Source organism: Chiloscyllium plagiosum, chromosome 26 (assembly GCF_004010195.1).
Source record: "Chiloscyllium plagiosum isolate BGI_BamShark_2017 chromosome 26, ASM401019v2, whole genome shotgun sequence".
In the NCBI taxonomy this organism is placed as follows: Eukaryota; Metazoa; Chordata; class Chondrichthyes; order Orectolobiformes; family Hemiscylliidae; genus Chiloscyllium; species Chiloscyllium plagiosum.
The window spans coordinates 26,929,837-26,951,443 of record NC_057735.1 but is presented as its reverse complement, the minus strand read 5'-3'; the positions used below and the strand labels follow the sequence as shown (position 1 = coordinate 26,951,443).

Genomic DNA, 21,607 nt, shown 5'->3' with positions numbered 1-21,607 from the left:
GTATGTAGGTACAGCAAGAGATGTAAGAAGGCAAATGGAATGTTATACACTGCAAGAAATTGGAATGTACAGATAAGGATGTTTTGCTGCTGTTGTATAGGACATCGATGAGTACTGTCCAGTATTGGTCTCCAGGTATGTATTTTTTTTTAAAAAATGCTACTTTCAATGGAGCATTGAAGGTTCACCCTCAAATGATTCCTGAAGTGAGGGGTTTGTCTTATGAGCAAAGTTTAGGCATCTATTTACTTAAGTTTACAAGATCCTGAGAAGACTTGATAGAGTAGATATTGAGAAAATGTTTTCTGTGTGAAAGACTAGATTCAGGGGACATAACTGAGAAACCCTTGATTCTTAAATTAGGAGGGAGATGAGACTTTTATTCCCCTCCAACAGCTGAGTCTCTGGACCTCTTTTCCCTAGAGAGCTGTGGAGGCAGGGTTGTTGAATATTTTTAAGGCAGGTAGGTGGATTCTTTTGATTAACAAAGGAGTCAAAGGGTTTTGAGGGTATGTCAGAAAGTGGAGTTGAGGCCACAGTCAGGTCATCCATGATCTTGTCAAATGGCGGAGGAGACTCAGTCGAATGGCTTACTTCTGGCCCTAAATCGTATGCTGAAGTGTTTTATTTGGAGGTCACACTCACTTTGGTACTGAATGAGAACTGTTTGCAATCATGTGGAGTCATAATGTGTGACTGGAAAATTAATAACGTGCAAATCCTTACTTATTGATTCAGCCTTTACAGAATATTGTAATACTGGGGAGAGAATTTACATATATTTATTGAAGTGTCATTGTCCACGGTGAATTGTTTTGTTGAGCATTATTAATAGGTATTCCTGCATAGTAGTAGAAGCAGCCAATCGCCTAGGTGCATTATGAAGGGGGATTCTAGAAGTTTTAGAGAAAGTTCAGGTGTCACTAGAGAAGACTCATTTAGAGTTGGAAGCATTGGAAAGGCAGGATGATAAGTTCATTGTTGAAGATAATGTGCCCCCTTCTGTTTGGGAAATATTTGACTATATTTGTGATTTAATTATGTCATGGGATTTGGAAGCAGGGAGAACTCTTGGATAAGAATCTAAGAACTGGGCATTGAAACTTGATGGTTTAACACATCTCTGAAATAATTTGATGTTTTCTCAGACAATTTTAAGTAATATTTGGGATCAAAATAACAAAGGATTTCAGGGCTTGATGATCATGTAAATCCAATAACACAAACTGATCATCTAGAGGTGTGAATCATCTGAAATTTCATTCAAACATTTGGTTTTGAAGGAATGCATTTTGAATAAAATGAACAATTCTGGAGAAATTCAGCAAATCTGGTAGCATTGGAAAAAATATTTGTTTTGAATCCAATGTGAACACCTTTTCACAACTGAAGAGCAAGGTGGAAAAGTGAGTTTACACTGTAGAAAAATGCTGGGGTGGTACAAGTGTAATCAGAAACTTGGAGAATGAACAAGATCGGTGATTTATAGGTATCACAGGCCTAAAGAGAAGTGGAGTGGTACTAGCTGTAGAGAAATCCACAAGAGGTGCTTGTAGTAGGTGTTAATGGCAGAATAAATCCCACTCTGATTTGGAAAACCAGGCTCTGGAAAAAGGACAAAATGGAGGACTGAGTTGTTGGTCTGATGTTATTAAAACTGAGTCCAGAAGCCTTAGTGCCTAAGTGGAAAATGAGCTGTATTCTGCCTTCCATAGGTTGTGATTTTCTTTTTCTTGGTTTTTGCTTCCAGCAGAGCCAATCTAGATTCTGCTGTTAACATCTATTTTTAGTAAATATTCTGAAGCTCACCCCTCCCCATTCCCCGTCACAACCATTAGCACTCCAGTTGCCTTATCGTCCTATGGCCTCTGTGATATCTATTCTCCTTTGCCCTCCAACCTTCCTCTGATCTTTTACATCTGTTTGTTGCTTCTCCCCCATCTTTTTTTACAATGTATATTTTGTCACTTTTTCATCTTTGAGTTTTGAAGAACAATTATATTAAGATTTAGATGTTAACTCTGTTTCTGTTTTCACTGATGCTGCCAGGCCAACTGAGTTTTTCCTAATTTCAGATTTCCAGCAACTGCAGTAATTTATTTTGGTTCTGAATAAAGATATTCATTTTGAATAGTAAATGAAAGAACTATAGTTGCTGTTGAGGCTATCAAACAGTCCTAGAATCCCTGCATTGTGAACAGGGGCCATTTGGTCCACTGAGTCTACAGCAAGCCAGCCCTAGCCCACATTGACCATGGTTAACGGACCTAGCCCACACATCCCTGGACGCAACGGTTTGGAGGGTTTGAGCTATAGGGAGAGGCTGAATAGGCTGGGGCTATTTTCCCTAAAACGTTGGAGGCTGAGACTTGACCTTTATCGAGGTTTATAAAATGAGGGGTGTGGATAGGGTGAATAGACCAGGTCTTTTCCCTGGTGTGAGGGAGTCCAAAACTAGAGGGCATAGGTTTAAGGTAAGAGTGGAAAGATTTAAAAGGACCTTAGGAGCAACCTTTTCCACACAGAGGGTAGTGCGTGTATGAAATGAGCATCCAGAGGAAATAGTGGAGGCTGATACAGTTGCAACATTTTAAAAGGCATCTAGATGGGTATACGAATAGGAAGGGTTTAGAGAAATATTGGCCAAACTCTGGAAATTGGGGCTGGTTTTATTTAGGATATCTGATTGGCATGGACGAGTTGGATCAAGGAATCTGTTTCCATGCTGTACAGCTGTGACTCTACAGTCGCCTCTCTGCTACAATTTTTTCAACCAGAGCAGGTGATGTTGAATGGTAAAATTGTATAGTGACTCTACATCTGTACTGTTTTGTTCTACTATATAAGACCAATTTTCTGTCACTTACTGTTAGCAGTATAGCAGGTGATTTGCCATGGCTTGCTTACACAGATTTCTGTGATCTGAGTTGTTGTAATTTTTAGATTCTCGGCCAATTAATTAGCAACAAAAAATAAACTTGTACTTGCAAAGGTCCCTTCACTTCCTTGGGAATACTGAGGGCCTTTAATGAATGTTACTCATGAAATATATTCAGTTCACACCAAGTTTCGCCCAAGAACTGAAGACCAAGTATTGGCTAGGACGTTGAGAGAACTCACCTTTGAAGTGTTCAGCAATTATTTTTCAATGATTGGTAAAGCTTGTTGTATTACTTGGATTTTTCAGAACTTTTCTGTTACATTATTGTTACAGTAATCAGACTCTAAAACTTTAACACACTGTGCCATGTTATTTCCTTTGAAACAATGTTTCTGTGGCATTTCAGAAATGTTTTTCAATCTTTTGCTTTTCCTGACACTTTCCCATAAAGAAAGGTACAGTTTTAAGATGGCCCAGCACATCTTTTTTCCTTCCTGGTCGTGGCAGGATGGTTTATATTTCAAGCTTTTTGCAGTGAGCAATGTGAGAAAGACTGAAGAAAGAAATAATAAAGGTTGATTTTGTGGTTTCAAACAAGCACAAAAATAGACTAGGAAACCAGTATTCCAGCTACTGCTGCAAATTAAATGGATACAATCCAGAGAAGTGAAGTGACTTGATGCCATGAAGCAGTTGGATTGGTTAAAAACAGTACCAGTAACTGGAAGTAGAAACATTCTCGCCCCAAATATGATCTGTTATAGATACAAGACCTTTAAACTACTGACAATTAGACAACTTGCCAGCTAATCATGTGCTAAAACTCCTGCAAAGAAGAGTTCAATGCTCAGGCATGATCAGAGGTATCAAGGACAGAAACTATACTTACAAATATTGCATCTTGTGGAAGTCTCCTGGAATATGTACAGGCTCATCTGATGACTTTAGAAATGGGATTATGATATCTAGTGGCAACTAATAGAAGTGTCTAAACAACATCAAGAACAGGAGTTGTGCCTACAACATTGCAGTGTAACAGTGCACAACCTTGAGATATTTCTGAGCTAATTGTTGAATGGAAGGCTGAACAAATCTTAAATAAGTAGTATTGTCCTAGGGGGAGGTGCAAGAATTTAACAAATGTGGGAACCATTTCCAGATGTGGTGATTGAATGGCCCAATCTTAGGATGTAGGTTTGCTCACTGAGCTGTAGGTTTGATATCCAGACGTTTCATTACCTGGCTAGGTAACATCATCAGTGGTGACCTCCAAGTGAAGGAGGTCGCCACTGATGTTACCTAGCCAGGTAATGAAACATCTGGATATCAAACCTACACCCTAAACCTCAACCTGAGCTACAAACCTTCACAAACCTTGCCCAATCTTAATATAACCATTTTTGTAATATGAATATACAAGTAAGAGTAGGCTGCTCAACCCTTTATCGCCTGCCCTACCATTCAATATGATCATGGCTGATCTGCTTTTAACCAACTCTATTTTGCATATCTCTGGTAATCTCTTATCCCTTTGGTATTCAAGAATCTAACTACCTTGACTTAAAAACATTGAAAGATTCTGCATCAACTACCTTTTGAAGAAGGGTCTTGCAACACTAAAGAAAAATCTCCTCATATCTGTCTTAAATGGGTGACCCTATATTTTTAAACTGATTCCTAGTTCGAGATTTTTCCACAAAACAAAACATCCTTTTCATTTTCCAGGATCAAGACACCTCAAAATCTTGCTTCAAGTAAGTCGCCTCTTCTAAATTCTATACTCTTATAAACTCCAGCACATGCAAGCCTAGCCTGTCTAGCTTTCCTTTTTAAGGCAATCAACTCATACCTGGTATTAGCTTGGTAAACCTACTTTGAACTGTTTTGATACATTAACATTCTTCCGTAGGTATTGTGACCAGAACCGTTCACAGTACTCTAGATGTCATCTGATGTATGTCCTATATAACTGAGGCATATTGTCCCTTCTGTATTCAATTCTTCTTGCAATGTACTGTAACATTCCATTAATTTTCTTGCACACTTGCTGTACCTACATGCTAAACTTCTGTGATTGATGCATTCGACCACCTGGATCTGTCTGCATCTCTCAGTTCTGTAAACTCTCACCATTTAGATAATATGCAATTTTCAAATTTCTGTCAAAATAGATAATTTCACACTTTCCCACATGGTGCTCCATGGCCATTTACTTAACCTTTTTGTATCTCTTTGAAGGCTTCTTATATCATCTTCACAATTCACTTTTCTACCTATCTTTATGTCAACAGGACCATAGTTACCATACCTTTGATTTCTTCATCTAAGTCACTTACATAAGTTGTAAAGAGTTGAGGCTCCAACACCAATCTCCTGTGCCACACCACTTGTGATATTCAGTCAACCTGAAAAAGACCCATTTTTTTTTTCCTATTCTCTGCTTCCTGTTAGCCTATCTTCTATCCATGCTAATATTGAGTTTCTCTTGCCATATTAACCTTTTGAATGTGGTACCTTATTGAATGCGTCCTGAAAATCTAATACATGCAGTATTTATTCATAGCACAAGTTACTACTTCAAAGAACTCCTAATAAATTAGTTAGACATCATTTAACATTTAATTAGGTCTCAAAGGTATCCAAGTGGAGTGGTAGAATACTGTTTAAAAATCTGCTATGTCCCTCTGCTTTTCTCCCTAAACAGGTCAGTCCACAGCCACGAACAGTCATGTGACTGCAAGGATTAGCTGAGACTGGAGATCAATGTGGGGCTGTTGGCTAAAAGACAGGGCATTGAGTTGGGGCACCTGGAAGCTGCATTTTGGGGTTATCCATGGATCACAGTCAAAGAAAGAGCACACCCAGCACAATGCAAGGCTGATGTTACTCAGCAGATATTGGACTGTCCAAGAGAGACCAAAAGAATCCAAAGTGGGAATTTGGCCATCCTCTCTGTCGATACCACATTAACTGGGCATGAACAGAATTCAATGTAGTGGAGTTAGTGTGATCTTTTCCAGTGCTTTGCTGTAGCAGAAATTATTCTTCAAAGACTACGCATTTGGATAATAGACTATATTTTTGTATATATGCAGGCATTGAGCAAATCTATACTTCTGCAACATGAAATGAGTGGGCCATCGTGTATGTATTAGGACACATGTTTCACCAGGAAAGTTATCTCGATAATATAGTTCAGCCCTAATTTTTGTAGTATTTTATTTTGAGAGTTTTAAAAAGTGATATTTCCTTCCAGTTCAGATAATAAATCTTAAACAGATTCTCTTGTTTTTGGTAATGTTTCAGAAAAGCCTGCAATAATTTGTGCCCAGACTCCATGAAGGATATGCTTCTCTTTTTTTAACCACACCCAGCTTTTTAGGTAACCTTTCAGGATAGCAAATCCTTTTGTCTATCATAGAGGGAGATAGATATGATAATCTGATCTCTTGCAGTATCTTTGTTTTTATTTCTTAACTGAAGCCTCACCTTCATTCTACAAATCAAGTTCAGCATTTATATCATTGGGGACTAGTTGATATTGATTAGGGGGTGGGGGAGATATACACATGCTGTTGTAAATAAACTGATTTCAAAATGTTTTTCCTTTGTCTGGTTGATGTTGAACATTGCTAATATATGAAACATAAAATATGCTCATTCTTGTCTCTTGTTCTGAACCTTGGCAAAATGTTTTCTTTGAGAAGCATGTTCCTGTGTTGGGGCACTGAGGCTGAATTTGGGATTTTTGGCTAAATTAAGTTGGGCTCAGAATGGTATAATGTAGGAATATTTTGACTGAGTCTGCTTTGCCTCTTTCAAAGAGCATTCTAGGTAGTCTCACTCCATGTTCTTTCTCCATATTCTTACAATGTTTTCTTCTCCCAAACATTTATCCAACTGCTTTTTTGAAGAAATGATATTCTAAATCCGAAATGTGTCTTTATTTCAAAAAGATCATGTTTCCCCCGTTTCCTTTACCAATCTGTCTGCACCGTCTGCTTATCAACCTGTCAGATATTGCAAACAATATCTGTTCATTCAGTTTATCAAAACCCTTTCATGATTTTGAAACTGCTATTAAATTTCTTCTCGCCCTACTCTTCTTCTCTAATGAGAGCAACCGCACCTTCTCTGGCTAATTTATGTAATTTAATCTCTTTTTCCTAAACCTGCTGTAGTTTTCCAAGTCTTTGTCTTTCCAACTTTGCCCTCCATGTTCCAACTGTGCCCAAACTAAATTTGCATGTGGGTTTGGCAAAACTTTCTGGGTTTGTATTTTTAAACCTGTTTCTTTAAAGTGCAGAATCCATATACTTTGTCAATGGTATCTTCCACCTTCAAAGATTTCTGTAGAAGCTTTACTGCAAATGTCATTTCTGGAGGCTCCTTTCCTATTTTAATTCATTCACTATTGCTGCTAAAGTTTTGACAGTCAACCCCATTAGTACACTCCTTATGGCAGTCAATTCCAAACCAGCTTTGGATCACTGTGACCTGCCATGATGTCCTCCTTCCATTCTGAGATATTTGCCTTTTGGCCTCCCACACCTGGTAATTCTATGCCTCTTGAGAAAACTGCAGCTGAACGAGGATTGACTCCTAATATAGTTACAGTTTTATGTAAATGCAGCTATAAGTATCAAAGAAAAATGACAATAGTGGATGAGAGCATGCCAGTTTTTTTACAAAAAGACTTTCTTTAAGATGAATGCAAAAAGTGGATTCTTGTGGAACAAGTCAGATTTGGTAGTGAGTTCTTAGCCCAGGATTCCAAAGCCAGTTTATGTTGTGTAGGGTAGAATGTCTGCCTCCTCCCTTAGATTATTACTCATGTCAGAGGATGGAAGCTCCTTATGTGGGAGGTACAACTCTGACCTACTCTGTACTGGCCAGTCATTTGCCAGGCCCTTTATTTTCACAAAGTTTGTCGTGACCAAAAGCTGTTTTCAGTTGATACCAGAAAAGTCACCCTTGATTGACCCTGTTGATGAACAGTTTTAAACACTTATAATATGGTGGTTGAACAGAAACCAAAAAGTGCACAAAATGAGGATTCCTGATCCTCTCCTCATTCAACTGTTTCCAGCAGCATGGGGCTATTGGATATCCAAGATACAGCCATGATGGTGCTGATAATACTGATCCATTCTGATTAGGTTGACTCCTGCTGACACAAAAGTGTGTACCACTGGAGCCATACTTTTATGTATCTTCGCTGTGCTGTTTTTTATAGGGATTACTCCCCTCAAGAATGTTGAGTTGGTAAATTGGATCAATTTGAGGTGACATTAGCGTGGGTGGCCAATATTTTCAAATCAATCTATTCAGACATGTTATTGCACAATTCCAGAGCAAGTGAGATTAGGACCCAGGACTTGTGGTCCAGAGATAGGGACACTACAACTGGACTACATAAGCCCTAATATGGTGGCCATGTAAGCTGAGTGGATGGAGGACCAAGTTTCTCTTTTTATTCTTCTTTCCGATTTTTGTTCCATCAAAGAAATTGGTTGCTTTTCCCCATCTGATAAATCACTATCGCAATCCCTTCAGCTGTTTCTGCTTTTGACTGTTGCTAACTAACTCTACAGTTTGTTACTGCTATGACTCTGATATGAAAGTTCAAAAACATCTATTTGCTCTTACGTGCATCTTTAGACCTCCCAGGCATTTTAGAACCTAAAGATTATTTTTGAAGTTGCACTATTATGTAAGCAAACAGTTTAGGTAAATTATCCAACAATAAACAGTGGAATAGTGTTGGGTGAATACAGCAGCCAAAAGACCTCACGTGGGCTTCATACAAATTGGCTGCTCTAAATTCCTGAGAGTGCATAGCTTTGCAAAAATGCCTTAAAATAGGCAACAACCCTGGAAGCAAATCTACTATAGAGAATGCACTGGGAACAATGTTCCCACAGCCCAGATCCAGAACATGTTGTAATCCAGTTGTATTAGTCTTATATAATCCTGCCTCAGTTGGCCAATGTGCTGTGTTCACATTCACTATTTTCTCTCCACTGGCTAATGTACGATATGAGCATCATATTGGACTCAGCGTTAACTCTGTTTCTCTATCCACAAATGCTGCCAGACCTCCTGGGTTTCTCCAGCTTTTACTATGTCTTTTCCTACTACAGTGCTCTGCTTCCTGCCATCATTATTTTTCAAATACCTGACTTACTAAATCTTGCCACTTTTCTGACTTTCCTGAATGCTCGTCCTCTCTCCCTGACCCACTAACATGATTATGAACATTGGTTCCTTTTCATATATTTCCTTCCCTGTTCTTGTGTGTTTTGTTCAGAACCTCCTTTCTTCACAGAATATTAATGGAGCAATATCCACTTAGTAGTACCATATCCTATGATTTTCAAGGCTCAACTCTACCGCTTGTTCCCTTCCACTTTTGAATCTTCCCATGTTTGCGATGTCCTCTTCTTTAATCTTCCCTCTGAATTACTCTCCTTGCAGCCTTTCCTAACCTTTCATCAACTGTTTGTCCAGCCCAATATAAAATTCTATCTTCCACCATAAATCTTTAAACAGCGAAAAATAAATTTGGTCTACAAGGGTGTGAGCCCACACACAATTGGAAATGTATAAAAAAAGGAATGCCTGGTAGGAACAATGGAAAAAAACAAGAGAGTGCAGCAAAAATGAGAAAAAGATGTATGAAAATCAAGAAACAGATATCAAGAGATAAGCAGTGGCCAGTGAAACAAAAAGATTTTTGTCACGAGAGTTTTCTGTATGAATACTGTCTGACATCAACCTATGTTGTATAATACATGATGTAACGTTCCTACAACTTTGTACTAATATCATGGATAAGAAGATATCCTAAGTTGTGCCACGCTTAATTTGTGGAAGGGTTTTTCAGATGCTGAAGGTAACCGTAAAGTGCTTAGTTGGATGTTTTTCCTTTAGATCCTAATTAAGAAAAGTTCTGTTTATTTTCCAAAAAAAAATTATGAACATTTGTGCCAATTGTTTGTTTATTCAGAATCTATCCTGAAATACTGTGAGCTTTCTTGACAGTGTGCTACACTGCTACATTTGTGTTTTTGGACTGCTTCCAGATATTCAAATTGTGAAGTGATCATGTTGGGGTTTTATCCATTACATATAATATTTTAAAATATTTTTAACTCTTAACATTGCCTTATAATATTGGACTTCTAAATTTTACTTCTGTATTACATTCTATTTAATTTTGATTTACCTAATCCAAAGCAAGACCATTTTTATGACATAAGAGGACAAGACATATGTTGTAGAGATGTACAGCATGGAAACAGACCCTTTGGTCCAACTAATACATGCCAACCAGATATCCTAACGTTTGCCAGTACTTGGCCCATATCTCTCTCAACTCTTCCTATTCATACAACATTTAAAAGTCATCTGGATGCTATAATTGTACTGGCCTCCTCCACTTCCTCTGGCAGCTCATTCCATGCACACACCACCACCCTCTGCGTGAAAAGGTTACCTCTTAGGTTCCTGTTAAGTTTTTCCCCTCTCACCCTAACCCTATTCCTTCTAGCTCTGGACTCCCCCCATGCCAGGGAAAAGGCTTTGTCTGTTTATCCTATCCATGCCCCTCATGATTTTATAAACCTCCACAAGGTCACCCCCCAGCCTCTGACGCTCCAGGGAAAACAGCCCCAGCCTGTTCAGCCTCTCCCTGTAGCTCAAACCCTCCAACCCTGGCAACATCCTTGTAAATCTTTTCTGAACCCTTTCAAGTTTCACAACATCTTTCCAATAGGAAGGAGACTAGAATTGCACGCAATATTCCAAAAGTGGCCTAACCAATGTCCTGTACACTGCAACATAACTTCTTAACTCCTTTACTCAATGCTCTATCCAATAAAGGAAAGCTTACAAAATACTGCCTTCACTAACCTATTTATCTGTGTGTCCACTTTCAAGGAACTATGAACCTGTACTCCAAGGTTTCTTTGTTCAGCAACACTTCCAAGGATCTTGCCATTAAGTATATAATTCCTGCCCTGATTTGCATTTGCCAAAATGCAGCACCTCACAAATTATCTAAATTAAACTCCATCTGCCACTCCTTAGCCCATTGGCTCAGCTGATCAAGATCCCATTGTACTCTGGGGTGACCTTCTTCGCTGTCCACTACACCTCCAATTTTGGTGTCATCTGCAAACTTACTAACTCTACCTCCTAAGTTCGCATCCAAATCATTTATATAAATGAGAAAAGCAGTGGACCCAGGATTGATCCTTGTGGCACACCACTGGTCACAGGCCTCCAGTCTGAAAAGCAACCCTCCACCACCAACCTCTGTCTTCTATCTTCGAGCCAGTTCTGTATTCAAATGGCTACTTCTCCCTGTATTTCATGAGTTTGAACCTTGCTAACCAGTCTACTATGAGGAATCTTGTCAAATACCTTACTGAAGTCCACATAGATTGTGTGTACCACTCTGCTGTCATCAATCCTCTTTGTTACTTCAAAAGACTCAATCAAGTTTGTGAGACATAATTTCCCACACGCAAAGCCATGCTGACTATCCCTAATCAGTCCTTGCCTTTCCAAATACATTTAAAATCCTGGCTCTCAGGATTCCCTCCAACCACATGCCAGGCTCACATGTTTAATGTTTCCTGGCTTTTCCTTACCATCTTTCTTAAATAGTGGCACCACGTTAGCCAACCACGTCCGGCACTTCACCTGTGATTATTGACGAGACAAATATCTGAGCAAGGGGCCTAGCTATCACTTCCCACAGAGTTCCCTGGTTCACCTGATCAGATCCTATGGATTTATCCACTTTTATGCATTTCAAGACATCCAGCACTTCCTCCTCTGTAATGTGGATTTTTTTTAACATGTCACCATCTATTTCCCCACGTTCCATATCTTCCATGTCCTCCTGCACAGTAAACACTGATGTAAAATACTTGTTTAGTATCTTCCCCATCTTCTGCGACTCCACACATAGGCTGCCTTGCTGATCATTGAGGGGCCCTATACTATGAAGGAGAAAGTAAGGACTGCAGATGCTAGAGATCAGAGCTGAAAATGTGTTGCTGGAAAAGCGCAGCAGATCAGGCAGCATCCAAGGAACAGGGAGAATCGACGTTTCGGGCATAAGCCCTTCTTCATTCCTGAAGAAGGGCTTATGCCCGAAACGTCGATTCTCCTGTTCCTTGGATGCTGCCTGACCTGCTGCGCTTTTCCAGCAACACATTTCGGGCCCTATACTATCCCTAGTTACCCTTATGCCAGTAGAACCATAAATGTTGATCAGCACTGCCTATCTAGAGGTGAGCCTTCTTTCAATTTAAATTGGGGAATTAGATACAGTGAGAAACAATTTTGTGGAAAATAAATCAGTGTACTAAGTAATATTTAAATGGTGAGCATTTAAAAGTATATTTTGATATTTGAATGTAGAACATTTGAGTTGCTGCTGGAATAATCCTTCACAGAATAAATAATGAATGAAGTAGCCTCCTGGTTGATGTGGGTTTCATATGTATCAAGCATTCTTGCTTACAGAACTCCTAATGTTGAAATGATACATCCATGAGACGTGGAAAGGAGCTGCTAGTTGTATAACAATACACACAATATATTAACTTTCAAGCTGACTAACTCTTGTTTTACTATGCTTGACTGTCTTGGATGTTTGAAACCCCTGACGCCCCACCAATCTACTCTAGTTTCATCTTCATTGTGTGCCTCCTGCTCTGATACAAAGAAAAACAATTGGTCTTTCAGGAAAGAACCACCCACGCCATGTTTCTATGGATGAATAACTTGTAAATCTTTGTAAACATTGATTTGATGTATATGGCTTTCAACATCTTGTTTTAAGAATTAAACTTAAAAATCAAAACACAAATTGCTTGTTTCACAATTTTATGGGATGCAAACATGAAGCAACTCTGAAACATATTTGTGTGTTTTATATCCAGTATTGTGGATGGAATGCATGGTTGCATTGCACTTGTTTTGCTTTGCATTGATGACTGCAAAACAGTATATTGGATTACTTCTGATAATAGGGGAATTCAGTGGAACTAGAGATGTAAATCTTCTTGAAGCATGTTGTTCTTCTGGTCAACTTGTTCAGTCAAGAAAAGCATTCAGGGCAATTATTTGATCCACGTGAAGTTTCATGTTATTGAATAAATATTTTAATATAGTGTTTATTTTAAAGCTCGTCTTGAGCATTGTCTTTAAGTTTTTCATTGCAATTTGTTTATTTAGGACAGCCACACTCCATTACTCACCTACCTAGACGGCAGATTGGGCAACATTGCAAGAGCAGAGTCATTTCTCAATAAGCTGCATTTACTTAATTGAAGACAGCTTTCAAATGACTAGCTGAGTATATTGTTGATAAAAATAGTTACTGTTAGTTACTGATTATTTATCACCCAGAATCCTACAATATTTTCAAGTCAAATCAACATCTTTTTAAAAAATACTCATGAGCAAATGGGGAAGATGAGAGCAGCTTTCGTGTAGGTTGTACTTTTAAGGTGACATGCTGTGTTCAATGTAAATAGCCTTTCCTTGTTGCCTCCTTTTCGGTCTGCTCTATGCACTGTGCACACGACCCAACATTTTTTTGTGTGATTAGTTTGAGAAACTAGAAACAAAAACATTGGAGTGAATGGAAGCAAAACATCTATCTTTCAGTATTGAAATGTAGCCTCTAAATGTTCACCATATTTTTTCTTAAATATTTTATGTGTTTTGTTCTTTTTGATGATGACTGAGGAGTTAAAGCATCTTTCCACTTCTGTTGTTCAGTGTCAGTATTAACAACTGCCAAGTTCAGGATGCTGGAGTGACTTTACCCTGCTGTAACGATGTGCCTTTACTATGGCCTCCAATTATATCTACACTTTGTTACATTATTTGGTGGTGAATATTATTTCATCTAATGTTGTGAGAATTGATGGAAATCTGATGAAGGTAGAAATTCTCCTGAGAGATTGCAAGATCTGTAATTCTTTCCAATTTGCAGCAGAGTTCTATCTTCAGAGGTATAGCATCAGATAGAGAAAGCGAAGTAGGCCTGAGTATTTTGATGCAAGTTGCAACTAGGAGGATAGGAACAAGGAGAGAGCAGACCATCAATATGATTTGAGAGTGGGAGCAAAAATATAGTATTGGGAATTTAAAAGCTAGCATTATGAATGGAGAGAAGTGCTAGTATGAACTACAGGGACAGTTGAATATTACAGTGAATGCCTCTAAATCACTGTGGCAACTACATTAACTATTTTATGAGAGCTTAATGGAATTTATCAGCAAATATGCTCGTAAATATACATTGCGCACATTTTCTCTGCAGCAAATGAGGGAAAATTTTGGATTTTTGCATAGTCTTACTGTACAAGAGACGAATATTGGCTGTATAGAGTGCTACAGGAAAGAGTGAGCCATTTGGTGGGTTGTGCTTATTCTTTGATAGAGCTACAGGTTGTCCTGGTGTAACGTGACAGTTATGTTCCTGTTGTGACAATGCTGCTCCTTTAACAAGGTTGTATTGTCCAAGGTTGTATGAAGCAGACTGATCTAGATTTTAGAGTCTTTAATTAGAGCTAAGAGATTGCAAAAGGCTTTCAAGTTTTTTTTAAAAAAGTAAAACCCTTGTACAATGAAAGGCGAGTGGCCAGTTCTCCCAGCTCAGTTTTCCTCTGGTTTGGTTTTAGCATTCGGTCTGTTTAGAGCTGTGGGGTGGAAGAAGGTGTTCCATGCTGAGTCTCTCTGCCATATCTCTTTCCAGTAAGAACCCTAGTCTGATTTTACCTGTTTGCCAAAGGAGTGTTTATGGGAATTGTTGCAGGCATTTGGAACTACATCATTAAGTTAAGATAGTCTGTTGAATTTTCAGACAGGTTAAATTATTCTGTATTCTGTTTTCTTTTGTTTGTATTTCATTCCATTATCTTGTAAATAAATTCTCTTCTGTTTTAAACAGAGGGGTTTTGATCAGCTGCATCCCTCCTGAAATATCCACTTAAAACTGCTTAAAACAGCTAGAAAAGTTAGGGTCTGGACTTCTTCTTGAAATGTTTTGAGGTGGTCTGGCCTGGTCCCTAACATTCTGCAACCTCGTGCTATGGAAAACCGCTATAGAAAATTGCATTGAAGTTCGCAAATAGAAAATCGATATGCTCATTCAGTAGAAAGTTTGTGTTATCCAAACAATGTCTACAATTTGTCTATTGCATTATAGCCAATTCACACTGATAAAATGTGTGTTATAGCAGATTGACCTGTAATTCATTAACCCCATTCCTCTGGTTTTCCTTTACAGCATTGCAATTTGTTTCCTTTCAGTACTATCCAATTCCCTTTTAGAAATTGCAATTTGAATCTGCTTCCATTGCTTCCACCATTCCAGTTCACAACTCACTGGAGTTTAAAAAAATGCTTCCACACATTTGTTTCTAGTCTCTTTTTCACCAATCACAAATCTGTTCCCTCCACTTCGCAACCCTTCCGCCACTGGATACAATTGCTACTTATTTACCAAAACTTCGTAATTTTGATTTCTGTTTGACCAACTCAGCTGTAAGGAGGACAGGCCCAGTTTCTCCATCCACACAACTGACAGCATAACAGACCTGAAATTCTTCTTTCCCACAGCGATTACATTTCTTATACAGCCTCTGAGGCTTTGAAAATAGGATGCATAGAATTGAACACTGTACCCTAGCTGAGGCCCAATCACTGCTTTATAAAGATTTAACATAATGTAACTTATTGGCAGGTTGTCTCTTATTCTTGTCAATGTAATTAAGAATAAAACAAAGTACTTCACATTTAGGTGCCTTACACGGTGTTGTGTGGCACCAAGTTGTGCAAAGTGGAATAGATTTGGAACATTTTAGCAATTCAAAACTGTATATCCATAATGGAATGGTGGACCATCAGCAGCAGCAGAATTGCATTCAACCATGTTCTATAGCCTCATGGCCCAGGCTATCCCCAGACGTTTATTATCATCAAGTCAAAGGGCTGGAAGGCATGCTAAGAAAGCACCTGGCCTATCTAAAAATTAAAATTTAAGTGTCAACCTGTAGAAGCTGCAGCACAGATCTACTTGTGTGCAAACATGGAGATAGTATGTTATAGACAGAGTTAAGAAATCCCTCAACCAATGGATCAAATCTAAGTTCTGAAATCCTGCCACATCCATTTGCAAATGGTTGTGGACAACTGAACAATTAACTGAAGAAGAGGTTCCACAAATATTCACACATTAGATGATGGAGAAAACCCATCTTATATGCAAAAGACAAGATTGAGGTATTTGCACCCATTTTCAGCCAGAAGTCCCAATTGCATAATCCATCCCTGCCTTATCCTGAGATCCTCAGCATCAAAAATTTCAGTCTGTTTGATTCCATTAAGAAATGACTACATTCTAGGAGATAGTGAGGACTGCAGATGCTAGAGTGGATAACAAGTGGAGCTGGAACAAGCACAACAGGTCAAGCAGCATACAGGAAGAGGGGAGTCGTTTCAGGTCAGAACCTTTCATCAGGATTGGGGGAGGGAAAGCAGGCTGAGAAGTAAATGGAGGGGTTTGGAGGATGGAGGACCAAGATTGTTTCAGGATGTGGCTGAAGGGCTTCAGGATGGAGGGATGATCAGGGAGTTGGCATATTTGGTAGGGGTTTCACAGTATGATGAGCAGCAACTAGGAGATTGTGAGGTCTGCAAATGCTGCTGGAGAGTCAGAGTGGATTAAAGGGTGGAGCTAGAAAATGCTCAGCAAGTCTATGGATCCTGACAACATTCTGTCAGTAGAATTGAAGACTTTTGCTATAGTATTTGCTGAACTCGCAGCCAAGCTCCTACAGTACAGCTAAAACACTGGTGTCTATAGCAAAGTGGAAAATTGCCCAGCATATCCTGCCTGCCAGAAAGCAGAACAAATTCAACTTGACTAATTTTTGCCCGATCAGTCTGCTCTCATCCTTTCACAAAGAAGGAGTCGGCGACAGTGCTGTCCAGTGGCACTCCCTGAATAGCAACCTGCTCATTTAAGCGCAGTTTGGGTTCTGCCAAGATTACTCCGCTCGTAACCTATATACTGTTTTCATTAAAACATCTTCAAAAGAGCTGAATTCTAGAGTACATAGAATTCCTACAGTACAGAAATAGGCCATTCAGCTCATTAAGTCTACACCGACCCTCCAAAGAGCATCTCACCCCGACTAGATTTGCCATGGCTAATCTGCACAGTGGGACAATTTAGCCAATCTACCTAACATGAATAACTTTGGGAGGAAACTGAAACACTGGGAGGAAAACCACGTAGACACAGGAAAAATATGCAAACTCCATACAGCTGGAAGCCCAAGGCTGGAATCAAACCTGGGTCTCTGTCACTGTAAGGCAGTAGTGCTAACCAATGTGCTGCCGTACTGCCCATTGAGACATCAAGGCAGCATTTGATCAATTATACCATCAAAGATCAAAAGAAGTTGGTGGTGTTGGAGAAACTCTCTACTGATTGGAGTCACAAAGGAAGATTGTTATGGTTATTCAATCATCTCACTTTCAGGATATAACTGTTGCAGTTCATCAAATTAGGTATTTTTAATCAACCTGTCCAGGGCTGCTATTACACAGCTTCGGAGCAGGTGAGACTTAGACTTGAACTTTCTGACCCAACAGTAGAGACACTACTGATGCACCACAAGAGGATAGGGTTCTCGACATGCACATCTACAGCCTCTTCATCAATGACCTTCCCTTCAACAGAAAGTCAAAAGTGAGCATATTTGGTGGTGATTGCACAATGCTCCACATTATTTGTCACTCTTCAGATGCTGAAGTAGCTTCTTTTGCAGCAAGACGTGGAAAACATTCAGGCTGGAAGTTAACATTGACCAGACACTGGACTAGTCATTTAAATACTGTGGCTATACAGTTAGATCAGAAGCTAGGAATTCTGTTTTTTTTTTTTGTCTCTTGTCTCCAAAACACACATTCAAAGGCACAAATTAGGAATGCAAAGGAATGCTGTTCACTTGCTTGGATAGGTGCAGCTCCATTAACATTCAAAAAGCTTGTCACCACCCAGGACAAAGCAGCCTGTGTGATTTGATACCCATCTACTTCCCTCACCACCCATAGCTAATAGCATCAGCATGTACCATGTACAAGATATACACTTCAATTCTTTCAAGGTTACTGTCACGGTATTTTCCGGTCCTACAACCTGTTCCTCCTAGAAGTTCAAGGGCAGCAAATATACAGGAACACCATCACCTGCGCGTTTCCCTCCAAATCGCACAGCATCTGATTTGGAGCTATATTGCTATTCCTTCACTATTCCTGGGTCAAAATACAGAACTCTTTAACAGCATTGTAGGTGTCCACATACTCCAAGAACTGCAGTGGTTCAAGAAATCAGCTCAGCACCACCACCTTCAGTGGTTATATGCATGCCGGGTGTGCTGCTGAAGGACAACATAATCTTGTTAAAGGAGTAGTATTGTCACGCGTCTGACTATGGATCAGAAATTTGTAGGTTTGACTTTTACCTCACTCTAGTGCAATTTGCTGCTTTTCTGGGTGGCATATTGGCTTTGTGGTTAGCACTGCTGCCTCACACAATCACTGACTCCGGTTTGATTCTAGCCCCCGGCGACTGTCTGTGGGGAGCTTGCTCATGTCTACGTGGGTGTATGCTGAGTGCTCCTGTTGCCTCCCACAGTCCAAAGATATTCAGGGTATGTGGATTGACCATGCTAAATTGCCCCAGAATGTGCAGGGAGGTGCAGGCTAGATGGATATGCCATGGGAAAGGCAGCATTATGGGGATAGGATAGGAGGCTGGGTGTGGGTGCAATGCTCTTTGGAGAATCAGTGCAGACTCAATGGGCTCTTCCCTCACTGTAGGGATTCCATGATATATTGTAGTGTTGATTAGCTTCATCAAAAACTGTTGATTACTTCAAGATTGTTAAAGAGTAATGTATTACACTAAAACACCATTTAGGAAACAACTAATACAACGAGTAGCTGATAAATGTAATATCTTCAGTGTATATAATTCCTTGGTACCACACCATCTGCAAAATCTGAAGGGGAGGTGAAAGCCCAGTGGTGTTATCGTAGGATTTTTAAATAAGAGACTCAGGTAATATTCTCAGGACCAGGTTTGAGTCCCACCATGGCAGATGGTGAAATTTGAATTCAATCAAAAAAACCTGAAACTAAAAGTCTAATGGTGACTGTGAAACTGTTGTCGGTTGTCAAAAAGACCGATCTGGTTAACCAATGTCCTTTTTAGGAAAGGAAACTGCTGTTCTCACCTGGTTTGACCCATGTGAGAGTCCCAACCCACAGCAATATATATGACTCATCACTGCCTCCTGGCAATAAGGGTGAGCAATAAATGCTGACCTAACAATGACACCCATGTCCGATGAATGAATTTAAAAAAAGTTCATTATTTCACTCTTTGCTGCTTAAGCTGAATATGGTTGAGATATTGAATTTGAACAAAAGAACTTTAATTTTAATGACAAAATTGGATATTTCTCATGCTGAAGATTTCTTTATCAAAAACTAGGTGGTTTTCAATTGTGAAATGAGTATTTTTAAAAACTAAAATGTTTCAATCTGTCATGTTTGCAACTGAAAATCCCTGCTTTCTTGTTAGGTTGAATAAAATCTGCAGTCGGTTATCAATTCAGAGGAAAACCCAGTTCATGCAAAGGCTGCATAATTACTGGATGTTGAAAAGACAGTCACGGAATGGTGTTCCTCTGCTTCGTCGATTGCACTCACATCTGCAGACTCAAAGAAATGCAGAACAGGTAAAAGGTTCTTTAACTGAGTTACTCATTTTTAATATTTTTATTTGTTTTTTGTTGTAATGCAAATAAATAATGTTTTCGAAGTAGGCATGCATATTTTTTATTTTGATGTGTATTGTGCAATATTGTAAATTGTAATTTATATACCCTATGTGTGAATATCTTTAAACTATAAAAATTGCAGTAAGTCTTACATGGCTAAATTTATTGTGCACTATAACAGACTTCTCTTGGCTTCTTGAAAATTGTCATTGGTATGTTGAAAGTATTCGCATTTCTTAAATTTATGATGTGTTAAAATAATTGTTTGGTAATACAGAACTTTAACATTGCTAAAAGGAGTCAAAATGTCAAAGCTTTCCATTGGACTAGAATGCAAAAATACATTTGAGAAAAGGGATGCCAATTTGTGAGGCATGAGAACAGGGTGCTGATTTGTTGGGTCATCAGTGGCACAGCGATGCAACAATAATAGTTAGGTGTCCATCTTAGTTCTCAGATCAGGCAGGTTGACTCTGATTGATCAGGATGTTGCCAAGAGAATGCAGCAGAGATAAACAGTCATGGTGACTACCAGTTTTTTCATTATAAAATGTGCAATTTGTGTCCAAACTACTTTTGCCTATGTAAAACAAGGTCCAAGTATTATTAAATTTAGCTTGCAACGTATGCAATTATATGTATCTCATTGCAAGCCCTACTGATCATCTTAAATTGGTTTCCAGAGGAACTTAAAAGGCCTAGGGTTATTTAATTAATAACAACATCTAATAGCAGAATCATGTCTAATTTGTAGGCATATATTACTGAGGCTTGCAAGCAGAGGCTGGTTGAGCATGATTGACAATCTAGTCAACTGGACATTATTATTTGATACTGTTTGCCTTGTCATTGGGATGTATGGCTTACATACTTGGCATCACACTCACCCTAAAGCTCATTTGTGTGATAAGCAAAACATCTTTTTGGCTTGACAGTAGCATCCTGTGGGGAGAGAAAAATGAATGTGGGTTTAGATTAGATTAGATTAGATTACAGTGTGGAAACAGGCCCTTCGGCCCAACAAGTCCACACCGACCCGCCGAAGCGCAACCCACCCAAACCCCTACATTGACCCCTTACCTAACACTACGGGCAATTTAGTATGGCCAATTCACCTGGCCCTGCACATCTTTGTGACTGTGGGAGGAAACCGGAGCACCCGGAGGAAACCCACGCAGACACGGGGAGAATGTGCAAACTCCACACAGTCAGTCGCCTGAGGCAGGAATTGAACCCGGGTCTCAGGTGCTGTGAGGCAGCAGTGCTAACCACTGTGCCACCGTGCCGCTAAGTAGCAGCAAAACACAACTAGCTTTACCTGTTACAAAGAACAGTACAGCACTGGAACAGGCCCTTTGGCCCACTAAGCCTATGCCTGTTGTTCAAACCTTTGCGACACTTTCCCCTTCCAGGGTAATCTGAGCTTGAGGCCAAAGGTCATGGACAGTTGTCCGTTCATGAGTTTTCTTAATATCCCAGTGTGTGATGATTTGATCAAGGTCACCGTTATCATGCAGGATAGTTTTAGTCAGAATTCACACAACACCAGGTTATAGTCCAGCAGGTTTATTTGAAATCACAAGTTTTCCGAGCGCCCCTCCCTTGTCAGGTGAAGTGTAAATTTAATCAGAGATTCTTCAGATTCTGGTTAGTTAGTTGGCAAATAGGTGATTTTTTTTTTGACCATTGAGTGTCTCTATGGTGAAACATTTAATCATCAGTACTATTGAAACAGAATTTGATTTAAAGAAATCCACAATGCAAAAGAAAATTGTCTGCTTTGCCTGGTATGTTATTTACCTGATACCATGCATGGCTGGGCCACCTATATCCGTAGCAA

The 21,607-nt window shown here is 39.3% G+C and overlaps 1 protein-coding gene across 5 annotated transcripts in view; it reads left to right on the top strand.

The window, feature by feature from the left end:
* The window catches only part of LOC122563200 (bromodomain and PHD finger-containing protein 3-like), an 88,495-nt gene that overhangs the window by 18,694 nt on the left and 48,194 nt on the right, over positions 1 to 21,607 (top strand). For all 5 annotated transcript variants that reach the window (XR_006315528.1, XM_043716750.1, XM_043716751.1 and 2 more), the window contains one exon: positions 19,569 to 19,725. Coding sequence is in view for 4 of the 5 variants with exons in the window: in XM_043716750.1 (XP_043572685.1) it covers positions 19,569 to 19,725 (157 nt within the window). In the remaining variant the exon portion in view is untranslated. The remainder of the gene's footprint in view (positions 1 to 19,568; positions 19,726 to 21,607) is intronic.